The 12,910-nt window shown below is 35.6% G+C and overlaps 2 protein-coding genes across 2 annotated transcripts in view; one reads left to right on the forward strand and one right to left on the reverse strand.

Moving 5' to 3' along the window:
- Positions 1-759: 759 nt before the first annotated feature.
- On the reverse strand, positions 760-8,492 carry LOC140984989 (uncharacterized). Its single transcript, XM_073452704.1, has 10 exons — positions 8,327-8,492; positions 8,147-8,227; positions 7,983-8,010; positions 5,193-5,275; positions 4,328-4,360; positions 3,550-3,628; positions 3,401-3,453; positions 2,409-2,469; positions 1,189-1,271; positions 760-1,100 (listed from the first exon to the last, which is right to left on the reverse strand). Exons 1-10 carry the CDS (start codon positions 8,345-8,347, stop codon positions 1,011-1,013), a joined length of 612 nt encoding a protein of 203 aa, XP_073308805.1. The 5' UTR covers positions 8,348-8,492; the 3' UTR covers positions 760-1,010.
- Positions 8,493-11,279: 2,787 nt separating this feature from the next.
- LOC140985379 (protein disulfide-isomerase like 2-1-like) overlaps positions 11,280-12,910 on the forward strand; it is a 5,891-nt gene continuing 4,260 nt past the window's right edge. The window contains exon 1 of the mRNA XM_073453232.1: positions 11,280-11,543. Within this exon, the coding sequence (XP_073309333.1) occupies positions 11,392-11,543 (152 nt within the window). The 5' untranslated portion in view covers positions 11,280-11,391. The remainder of the gene's footprint in view (positions 11,544-12,910) is intronic.

A 12,910-nucleotide genomic window follows, 5' to 3' on the forward strand; every position in this document is an offset into this window, starting at 1 on the left:
TAATGGATTGTTGCATTAGGTGGAATGCGAAATATTTCATGTGAATTCATCTTTTTTTTTTCCAACTATGTTTTGTGTTCAATTCCTTCCATTGACATTAATACTAATATTTTTATTTGTCAACTCAACAAATGAGTCAAGCTCGAGCTTACGAGCCATCTAAACGAATTGAGCTCGAGCTTACGAGCCACCTAAACAAGTCAAGCTCAAGATCGCGAGCCTATTATCGAACATGTTCGCAATCTCACGAGCTGAATATCCTTAGACTTAAGTTTGAATTGATTAAATTTTTGATCTCGAAATTGTGCTTGAGGTTGGGTCGATATGATTAACAAACGAGTTCAAACGAGTTTTTTATGGAGTCAAGTTTCGAATAACTCACAAATGGTTTAGTTCATTTACATCCTTAGCCTAGACGGTATAGCAAGGACTCCTTAATTTTAATTTAATTTATTTGGAACTCTGTAACCACCTAAAAAATTCAAAAATACCCCAAATTACATATGAAAAATCACGTGAAATTCATCTTCTTTATAGAAACTTGTGCATCTCAATTTCTCTACTGTCCATAAAATCGCCGACTAAATCCTGACTTGCTCCTCTTTTTTCATCTTCTTAAATTAGTTGAAATTTTATCATTCTTGTTTGTGAATCAAAAACATGAATTTGTCCTAAATTTCAGTTGGAATTTTGGTTCATTTAGATCATAAGTATATATCTAGATCATTATTAAAAGTATGAATTTTTTAAAAATAAAAATAGCTTGCAATAACGTGCGCCATTGATTCAAATCTCCCTGAGAGGAGTGAAAAAGTAAAAACAAAAAGGAAAGGAGAATTATTAGAAGAATAAGACTACAATAACGCACCATTAAAGGGTAAGGAAAGGCCATTACAGTTACTTTGTTCGAAGACGATGCAGTAGAAACTCTGCACAAAGATGCTAGAAAGCCCGCAAAGAGAGATCAATTTATGACAGTAATCCTCATACTACAACAAATAACTCCTAAATCACTTTTTCGACGACCCGAAGCCCCCAAATCCCATCATAGCAGCGATATCAGGGTCTATCTCAGGTTCCTCCTCTACTCCTTTGTCTTTCTGAATAAGGGATTTTGATATACAGTTAGTGATTGTAATAGGGTGGATAATCATACCAGAAGTAACAAGAGTGAGACTGAGCAACAACCTTTTTCTCTTTCTTTTTTTCTCTTTTTAGGCGCTTTCTTTCATCCTCGTCTTGCTGTTGTTTCAGGATTCTCTCATCAAAATCTGAAATGAGAACAGTCAGAGTGTACTATAAGCAAGTCACTCATCATCAGGGGCTAACTATATAGATTAAAAAGTCAGGCACAGCAAACACAAGCACAAGCAACCGTCAACTCCGATAACATAAATATAACACCATTGGCTAACGAAAAATTAAAGACAATACCAAAGGCATTCAACTCAAACCTTCTTATCAGGACGGAGGTGCTATTTCCTTGATTTTCACACATTCTAGGTATAAAGGGCCCATTGGCAAAAAGAGAATCAATACCTCAATATGATGTGTGAATATTGATAACAATGTTAAAGAGATTTAGATTACTTCCATACAAGAATCATCAATTGCATTGTTGTGTTGCCTGATTTGTGGGGTCGCAATTGCTGAAATTAGAATATTTGGGAACTCATATCAAGCCCATAAAGAAGATGAAATTCCGGTAAATGAAAGAAATGCACTGAATCATCTATCTGCTTCACAGAACTTCGTACATGATGTCCTCACACTTTTCAATTGATAACGGCAACATAGATGTCGCAAATAGGACACCCCTACAACTTTTCCCAAGTTGACTGATTTTTTTTATAAAGGATCTCTAAAAGATGCAATACACTCACATTCATATTTCAACTATCAGATAATATGACAGTGGCATACATATCTTCACATTGTGGGGTCAAAATGGGAAAATACGAAACCAAGCCCAGTCACATAACACGTAATTCATGTGATGAAATATTAGATGATGGGTGCTGATCTTTCACAAAAATTTCAGCTGTAGCACGAATGTATAAACATATTTTACCAAAATACCCCTCGCCAATACGAAGAGACCAAACCTTAGAGTACAGCATAGGTTTTCATTCTAATTATCAGATATACATTGTTGGAAGGTTATATCAGCCAGAGTACGAAGATAACCTGAATTATCAGTAATCTACCCCACAAACCAAACATCATACTCAGAACAGTCTTTAATCGTTATCAACTCAAAATAATCACTGAATTTATCTATCACATAATCCGATCACCTCGACCAGTAGTGTTCCAAGAGCGAAAAAATATTAATTATCCAAATGGATATGTATATTCTAAATATGGGACATATTATACTAATTGAACCCTTTCATTCTAAGTCTTACCCTGCTCTGAAAACCCTCCAGTATCTTTCCGCTTTTTGAGAACTTCAAACCGCTCCTGGACCTGTTTACCAAGGAATATTAAAACATATACAGTCAGTCGCACAAGAAATATAGTTGCGGTCAGAGATAAGACAATTATTATGTGATATGTTCAGAATTTCCATTTTTGGGCATGGAATAGACACTGTGCCGGTAACTGGCTCATTTAAGAAGCATGGGAAAAAAGATTTCAAGATACTCATGTCTTGAACTTCTGCAGAATGCAGGGATCAAAACATGAACATTTGTTTTAACCATCAGCGCTAGAAAAGGTCCTTTGTTTCAACAAATTGCAGCACACCTTGTAGTCCATCACAATGCATTTCAATTGATGATCAAAGTACAATCATGCCTTAAAAATCAGGATAAAAATATCATACATAAAAGCAACAACAAAAAGGCAATTATTGAAACTGTCGACCACAATAAATCATTCAAACACTCTTTATTACCCCCAAAAAATTTATTGCATGAGCTACTTGTAGAACTATTACAGTTCTCTAATTACATATCTATCCATGAATAAAACAGCTCAAATATGAGATTGGGGTAATGTAGTTAACTTAAAAAGTTCCACGGAAGGGGGTCAATCCTACCCTCCAGAAAAAAAAATGAGTCGAGAAACAACCCAACACTCTCCCTATTAAAACCATAGAGTCGTCATGCCTTGACTATTCTACAAACGGCCATATGAACAAACAAACAAAAGTGTGATTTGTCTCAGAATGCACATAGACCATTATAATGCAGTATTTACACCATTTTGTCACTGAAAGTATAGCATGTTGGTACTTGAAAAATGGGGTTCAAGTTACACGGTCTTGATCATCACTCATAAATTAGCTCAAATTGACAACATATAGGTTAGAAGCAATAGCGCAGAACATCGAAATCATTTAATGGATAACCTAGAAAAAGCGTCAATAGATTTAAAAAAAATTCAAGGCTCCTACTTGCTCTAAAGTCGCTCTTTCAGCCCGCATAGACATACCCAATGCTCGTTGATCTAAGAAAAAGAATACAAAAATATGCCAGTAATCATAAATCACAGCAGATGAAGTCTAAACAAACAAATCTTATCGTAAATTAGAAGAAGGCATACGCTTCTTTCCATTTATATGATCCAAGTAGTTTGCAGAATCTTTTACTACACATTCACAAACTGAGCAAAAGTATCCCGCCTGAAAGAAAAAATGATTAAGTGATGGGGTAAAACAAAAATTAAACTGAAGAGCACGGAAAATTTAAGTCTACACCAAAATTTCTTCACAATTTTCAGAAGATAGAATCAACAAACTGGGGCGAACAAATTTACAGATATCAAGAAGCAGATAGCTAAAAATAAGATTTCATCACATAAACATTTAGATGAACGTAAAAAAAATGAATTATCAATCTTTTCGGAAAATTTCACAGTTCGTTATGATAAATGAGGACTAAAAGAAATAATCAATTTGCATATCAATTTGCATATGAATTAATCAATTCAACGATAAAATTGAATATGAAAAGATGCTAGCACTCCCAAAAAAATTGAACATGAAAAAATTTTCAGCCCCAAAAAAATTGTCGTGTGAAATTCTTTTCATTTCGTGAAGATGACTCGTTCATGAGTCGCATGATTTAAAACATTAAGTTGTTAAAAATTTATAGAGGGTCCAAATCCCATGGGAATCCATTCAGTAAATTTCAAGTCGTGTCCCAACACAATCTCGAGAGCTGGAGTCCTTTCTCATTAGATATAAAAGAAGGCAACATCCATTCAACATTCATTTTAAGTTGCACCACTTTCACATAAACTAGGGAAAATCTGAATGAATTTTACCAGAAAAGACAATACTAACAACACAAGCACAATAAGAGAAATTATGAATAGCTACCTGTTGACTTAGAGGTGCAATGGGCGTCACAACCTGCAAAAACAATAAACAACACTGTACATCAAAATATATATCTACTTGCGCATGCTAATATATTGTGCTGTTTTCCAATGAAAACTAGTTTTGTTTTCCAATGAAAACTAGGGAAAACCACAAGAAAAGGAGCGAGCTGACTTCAAATATAGGGAAAATAAAAATCCATCAAATTAAACTTTCATAACTTTTAACCATAACATGTGTATTCTTCTCCAATAAGATAATGTTAATCATAAATGGAGAAAGAAGAACAATAATATAATAATATCAGTAGTATTATAAAAGAGTAAAGAAAAATGTGTGATTTCTACACCTGTTACAGTCAAGCGCACTTGAATCCTGACATTGCCTATTCTTTTACATCACTTCAAATGTATCAACCCCAAAGAAACGTGAGATTAGAATGGAGAAGAAAAGTGAACACTTGAAATGACAGTATAATCATTTTATGAAAGGAGACAATTGTTTGTTCAGTTGTCGTAATAGATCCTACGGCGTCATTATGGATCTGTTAATAGGGGTTCTGTATGATTTATTTATCCCTAAAAAGAAAAAAAAACTTTTGCTCTAGGCATGCCAATATTGTGACAGGAAAACAATAAGAATAAGAATTTTAGGCATCCAAAAATCTTCTCCATCTATGTTTTACTATCAGCCACATGATGAACAAAAGTGCCACTGATTTTCAGGAACCAACATTTACAAATCTCACATCCAAAAGTATCAACATTCGCGCACCACTTATTAGTTATGCATCAGGAAAACAATTGAATCTTGATTCTGACATTAAGAAGAGTAAGAATCTCAAAATACAGAAGTTAACGCTAACCTGGGTCTTTCCCAGGCGTGATTCAAGGTTCACTTCATAATCCCTGTGCTTCAAAGGTTTCCGCTGGACTATGGGGCCCCGTGCTGCGTGAAAGCAACAATCAATCCAAAATATCAAACTATAGAACAACATACCAACCCAATATATTAACCAGTTTTGTTATTAACAGAACAAAGCATGATTGCCCAATAGAAATTGACTTAAGCCCAAAACTCATGGATCAACAAATTAGAGAAGGGACCGCAAGAGGGATGTTTGAGCAGCAGCAAGCCCGTCAAGAAATACTCACGCCCAAGAACATTAAACTGGGAGGATATGCTTCGAGAATCAGGCGAGCACCTGCGTGGACTGAAGATGACGTCGTGGGAACACAACCACGTGGTTCGACCTCAACAAAATAACCACCTTATGCAGTCGTGTTTTCTGTTTTCATTTCTTTTTTCGCCAGTAATTTTGGAGATACAAATTGTAAAAGAACACAAGTTTGAGGCATTGAGAAAGTTATTGAGTTAAATTTTTCCTTGGAGTTTGACACGTACTCGAAGTGTGCATATCATTAATATCACTTGTGCTCTCATTGATCCTTCATCGTGAGGAACGAAGATGTTGCTGAGGCGATGAGGCAACTCAAGACAAACTTTAAGCTACACACTGATGCTCAGTTAGCGACTTACACCACCATGTTGGAGCAGTTTATGTCTTCCATGGGCCTCTGTTTTGGGCAACTGAATCAGAAATTACCAGATTCCTCTGAAAACAAGCTCAACTCGCCAAGGGATTTCAATTCTGAGATGGAGACCAGTCGCAAGGTAACTATGCTCGACCCTGAATTTGCTAATTACATGAAGGGATTAAAATGGAAATACCAAGGTTTAATGGTGAGGAGGTGCACAATTGGATTTACAAAGTTGAGAAATACTTCACTCTACATTCCATTCCGCCTGATGTACGTTTGCAAGTGGTGGCCTTCATTCTGGAAGGGGAGGCAGCATCTTGGTATCAATGGATGGATCGGAATAGGGCTTTAGTTGATTGGGGCAGATTTCTAGAGGAAATAAGAGAGCGATTTGGATCCTCTATCTATGATGATCCTTTGACAGAATTACGAAAATGGTGCAAACAGGAAGTGTTGCATAATTTCGAGCAGAGTTTGAAGGCTTAACGAATAGAATTATCGGAGTTCCCGAGCCATTGTTCATCAATTTTTTTATTTGGGGCCTCAAACCTGAAATCCGCAGAGAGTTGTTGATCTTGTCGCCAAGAAGCCTTGTGGAAGCGATGGTTAAAGCACAGCTATTTGAAGAAAGGAACAACAATCTTAGAGGCGTGATGAGAAGGATACAATGCATAATGGTTCGATGACGCCGATACACGGAAAAGCGGTAGCAGGCAGCAGCAAGGGCTGCCATACACGGGGAAAGGTCATTGCATTCAGCAACCCAACCCAACCCAACAATACTCCACCTAAGCCTCAGCAACAACTAAATTTCCTATTAAGAGATTGTCCCCTACAGAGATTCAGGAAAGGCGTGACAAGGGGCTTTGTTTCAGTTGTGAGGAGAAGTATAAAGTCAATCAACGCTGTAAGAATCGGGTGATGGTCCTCTTGGGAGCTGAAGTGGATGAACCACGTGAAGGGCTGCAGTTCTATAAAAATAAGAAGAGAAATATAGAAAGTGAGGAAGAAGTTGTGGTCAGCTTGCACGCTCTAGCAAGAGCCTGAAATCATCAAATCTACCACATTACAGCAACTTACCAGCAGGTTCCAATTGAGGTCCTAATTGATACGGTAGTCAAAACAATTTCATTCGAGAAGGGTTGGTTGAGAAGTTGGGACTTCCATGCTCAATAACCAAGCAATTTCGGGTATATATGGGAAGTGCGCAATACCTCTGGTGTGATAAAAAAATGTTTGAAGGTTCTATTAGTTCTGCGGGGACTTGGATTTTTCATAGATTTGTATGCTCTACCTATTTGGGGGGTGGAAGTGGTAATGCAATGGCTCCACACTCTAGGGCCTTGTTTGCATGACCATGGAGCCTTAACAATGGAATTCTCGTGGCATGGCCGACAAAAATGCATGACGGGTAACAAAAGACCGAAGCCTGAGTCTGTCTCTTACACTCAATTATGTGCCTTATTGAACGAGAAGCCTATCAGTGTTTGTAAACCTCAAGTGGGGTTCTGGCAGGGGCACATAACAAAGAGTTTGTCCCAGGGATAGAGTTGGACAATTCTTTAGAACAGATTCCAGAACACAGGGAGCATAATTTGGTGCCAAGGTCGAATAACCCTCCAGAAGACACAACAAGCAAAAACTTTCATGAACTTTGCTCCATTTACTCGTAGCTGCACCTTGAGGGCAAGGTATATTTCAAAGATGGGAGGAGTAATAGCCCAATAGAAATTGACTTGAGGCCAAAACTCATGGAGCAACAAACTTTGAGCAGCAGCAAGCCCATTAAGAAATACTCAAGCCTTAAACCGGGATGAGAAGCTTCGAGAATTAGGCGAGCACCTGCGTGGACTGAAGATGACGTCATGGGAACAAAACCACGTGGTTCGACCTCAACAAAATAACCACCTCACGTTTTCTGTATTCATTTCTTCTTTTGCAACTAATTTAGGAGATACAAATTGTAACAGAACACAAGTTTGAGGCATTGAGAAATATATTGAGTTGAATTTTTCCTTAGAGTTTGGCACAGACTCGACTCGAAATGTGCATATCATTCATATCAAAGCATGAATAAAAAAATAACCAAATAACCACGAAAACCAAACTCTTACATTTTGACTTTGCCTTGCCCTGAGCCTCCTGCACGGAAGAACATGAATAAGCAAATCACCATAATCAAGTGGAGGGAGCATATCAAAATCAAGTGGAGTGCAAAATAAGAAGCATATAAAAAAAGCGCAATATTAATTGTGCTTATGTCAATTAAAAGAGAAACCTTGTCTTCACGCTCGCGAGCTCGTTGTAGATACTCCTCTCTATCGAATTTTTTTCTAAAAGTGTTGTCAACTCCAGCAGCCTACACGTAAAGTACCAACCCATCAGCTCAAAAATATTACATGAATTGATAAATTAAGCATGATTGGCGAGCATGGATATACAAGAGCGTGGGACTCACGACATTGCCGGATTGAGCCATTATGAAGTTCAAAACTTGTATTTACACAGAATTCCCAGTGAATTGAAATCGAATGTAGCTATGAACAGAATCAAATTAGGGCAAATAATCGATGGGATGAAATTGGGGAAGAATCATGAGACAGACAGACAGACAGACAGAGCACTAGTTTATTGATTGAATTTTCATTGGGGGAAAACAGGGGCTTTTCTGTAAATTCCAATTGACCCCTATATATTTTTACAATTGAGAAAATAATTTTGAATTGATTTCTATAAAAATGAATTATTAAGAAATAATTCAAATAATAAATCGAAAATCAAAATAATTTTCAAAAAACAATACATTTTCATTGATGAATTCATTTTATTTAAAAAACCAAAATTCAGATTTCACCGGATTCACATTTATATGGAAATTTCCTTTTAACATATAAATATAGTATTTTCATTTACTTACGAAATAAAATTAAAATCAATTATTCCTATATTTGGAATATATTTATAAGAAATGAAATAATAAAAAATATGAAAACAATATGCTCCTACCAAATTAAATGAGTAAAAAAATCCTTTTAAAGACGAACTTAATTAAATATCCATTGATATATGAATTTTTATTAATGGATTGATATATATTAGTCAAATAGGGTCAACTTTAAAATTTAACTAAATTATCTATTTTTTCTCATATAAAAAATGATAAATTTGAATCGTAATACTACTATTAATCATATTGTATTTCAATAATATTTAAACAATTTTAAATAATAAATTAAAATATTTATACATAAAATTTAGTTTTTTTATAATTTATAAACAATTTTTCATGTCAATGATAATTTTTTATAAATTTTTCATGAGATTCAACCATTTTTTTTTAAATACTTATTTTGTCACGATTACTCTCATTTGAATAATAAGAAAAATTACAATTTTGATCATGTGTATTTATTTATTTATTTATAATTTTAGTCATCTATGTAATCAAATTTCATTTTAATCATGTATTTTCTGTTTCTTGGAAAATTTATTTATTTTATTGAGAGTAATGATATTGCACCACACACGTCAGCTCCACATCATGCCGCAGCAGTGTCTCGCTAGTGTCACGTTGAAAAATTAACCAAAATTGTCACACGCACAAAAATAGCAGAATAAGACTGAAATTTAAAAATATAGAAGACTAAAATCGCAAATAGACAAATCTACATAACCAAAAATATCATTTTTCATAAATATTGTTCCACAAAAAACATGAGTGAAAAATTCACAAATAAAATATTTAATTAATTCATATTTAAATGGATTAAACGTGCACGAGTATTCAGATGAGTGATATTCTACGAAATTCTCACGCGTCAACCTGCCAAAGTTGTGCCATTTGATTTGGTTGACTGGGTTACCTGTAAAAGAGTTACGTTAGATCTTAACGGATAATATTGTCTCTGCTGGAGACAGGAACGATGGTAGGAAAATGGTAAGATTGATTTATAAGGATATGAGACAACATCAGCAGATAGACATGCATCTACCTAGACTCGTGGATCTAACAGCGCAACTCATTAGCATCCAAATAGATGCACTCTGCATTTTCATGAGTATAAGAAAATAGAGTTGCGTATTGACTAACAGTTATAGCTTTTGGCCGAGTGTAAGTGTGTGATCTTAACAATTTTTATATGATGTGCGCCATTTTTGAGCGTTTTATTATGTCATTTCGAGTCACATTCATGCATATTTCGTTTAGGTTGCGTCTATATTTAGTTGTTTTTATTAAAAGTCATGCATAATGATTTTTTTTTCATGTGTTTGAGTTGAATTGTAGGAAATGTGATCAAGAAAAATGGATTTAGAGGCCAAAGTCGAGAAAGGCGAGCTATGGCGGATAAATAGGTCCGTCTCAACGAGCAGATGAAGAAATAGACCCGAAATTCGAGCCAAACGCGCTGGGGCAGGTGAATATGACCACCTTAGCTCGCACGATAAGAAAAACAAAGATGATTTGAGAGAACAATGCACTGGGGCGAGCAATTCCAATCGTCCTAGCACGCCCGAATAGAATGAAGAAGAAAATGTGTGCGGAGGTTGGGCTGGGGTTGGAATTCCAGCCGCCCCAGAACGATCTACAAGGAAAAATATTTGGTTGATTTTTTTCCAACTTTCTTGAGGCTAAATACGTAGAAAAGCCCTATCATAGGTTTTTTGGGTAGACTTTGATAATTTTCAGAGAGTTCATCAGCAGCCAAAGAGAAAAAAGAGAGAAAAAAGACAATTCGGAGCACAGAAACCGAGCACGAAGTTAAAATTTCTTGCAACATCTTTTAGTTCTTGTCCTTCTTCTTATGTTTTTACTTCAGAGACTTCATTTAATTGTGGTTTTGAGATTTTTTATGTTGTTGAGTACCTAAACTCTTTTATTTGTTGGGATTTAAGGGATCCTATCTAAAACTTTGTTTTACATAATTCGACATTCGACATTCGTATATAATTAGATTTTATTAACATATGTTTAAATTAAAATATTATTATTATTATTATTATTATTATTATACATTTATATGTTTTGATTTTTTATAATTCTATAAAATAATAAAATAAGAATGATAAAAATCAAATCGATTTTGTCGTGTTAGTCAGGTTGATTCGGGTTTGAATTTAGACTTATCATATTGTTTTATGTTCACGTCGGGTTTGAAATTTTTTTTTTGCAATTCTTCTGTATTAAGATTACCATTTGGACTTAACTCAATCTCAAAAACTAAGTCGAAGAGGAACGAATGCCTAAGTCTCGATCTTGACTTGATATCAAAACATAAGTTTCATTGTCATGTATTAGATTGTCGTAAATTAGACCATTGGCCCTATTATAAATGGTTATGTTATGTAGCCCACCACGATAAAAATGCTTGGGTCCTTGAGCCAGCTTTTGGCACACCCCCGGGCTCAACTATGGTCAACATAGGGTCCGAAAAGTCTACGCCTGTTTGTTATATAAATTCATTTTCATTCCAGTTTCTTCGTCGACCAGAGAAAACTGAAATTTGCTTATTTGAGAACACAAAAATGGCTAGACTGTGGATCTGCTTGGTATTCGCTTTGATACTGTGCCTGTTTGCTCTTGCGTTTGCCGACGATGTTGTCGTGTTGACCGAGGAGAATTTTGAGAAAGAGGTTGGTCAAGATCGAGGAGCTCTCGTTGAGTTCTACGCCCCCTGGTATTGAATGTTTCTAATTCTCTATTTTTGGTTTCTGGTTATTTTAGTTTATGAATTTGAGTGTAAGCTTTGGTATCGCTGCTGCTGGTTTTTGTGTACGACTATTGGTGGTTTGAGTTTCGTGGATTTAGTGGAAATGTTGTTTTTGGAGTTTAATTCGTTGATTTAGATCGGAGGTTTATCGGGATTTCATACCGGTCACCTTGTATTCGATGCAAAACGAGATTTTTATTTTTCATTTTCCAATGGTAAACTGCAATTCTTTTAATCGTTGAGAGCTGTTAGGAGTTGACTCTTTGAATACATGGAGTAAACTGGGGAAAATGAGGAAAAAGGGAGTCACCGAAGAGTTTATTAAAAAAAAGGGAGTGAATGTAATTTACTTTTTTATCCTTCGTTTAAAATTTGTTTAAGAACTAATTTTTTCATTAGTGTATTTTAATTTTATATATAATAAAATTTATGATTTAATTAAATAAAAAAACTTACTCGACTAAATTTTTCCATCTTTCCCGACTCAATCCTATATCTCATATCATTCCTTGTCTTCACAAAAAATCCTTTTCTTCTCAACCTTCCATCCTCTCATTTTTTGGCTAACAATTAACCACGAGTCTACAAGTTATTCATCTGCAACAAATCTAATAAGAAAACCACGTATTGTTAATAAATTTATTTTGAGATATGAAATTTATTGGGTCTCGTCAGAGTCAACGAGCTTCACCCTAGGTCGTGAAGCACGGCTTTCACAACCCACGGCTTCACGACCCTGGGCAGTTCACGACCCAAATTGTGCTTCACCACCCAAAGTTTGGGTCGTGAAGCACTTGACCAAAGTTTGGGTCGTGAAGCACTGTGAAGCACTTTGTTCTTCACGAGTGTGCTTCACGACCCAAGTTTGGGTGGTGAAGCACAAGTGCTTCACGACCCAAACTTTGGGTGGTGAAGCACAGGGTTGTGGGCTTCACGACTCACCCGGGGTCGTGACGTGGTTCGTGACGTGAAGATTTCACGACCCTTTCACGACCCGTCACGATCCATTAATTTTAAATTTTTATAATTAATAAAAAAATTTTGAATGCAAGTTATCTTTAGGATCAAGATATGTTGAAATCTGTAAGAAGATTGTATCATTTTTAAATGAGAAAAAGATAAAATATTTGGTGCAGTACACTCAATTTGGTAATTTAATTTTATGTGCTAAGGATTATAACAATTTCAATCAAAACTGGGTCGAAAGTTATAACTCGTCACAAAATTGGGTCGCGATTATACTCGACCCACGCGACCCAATTTTGATGGGTCGCGTGGGTCGAGATGGGTCGAGAAGCATAATTTTGGCTTCTTGACCCATAAAGCTATATATA

The sequence above is a fragment of the Primulina huaijiensis genome, chromosome 9 (assembly GCF_012295235.1).
Source record: "Primulina huaijiensis isolate GDHJ02 chromosome 9, ASM1229523v2, whole genome shotgun sequence".
Classification (NCBI taxonomy): Eukaryota; Viridiplantae; Streptophyta; class Magnoliopsida; order Lamiales; family Gesneriaceae; genus Primulina; species Primulina huaijiensis.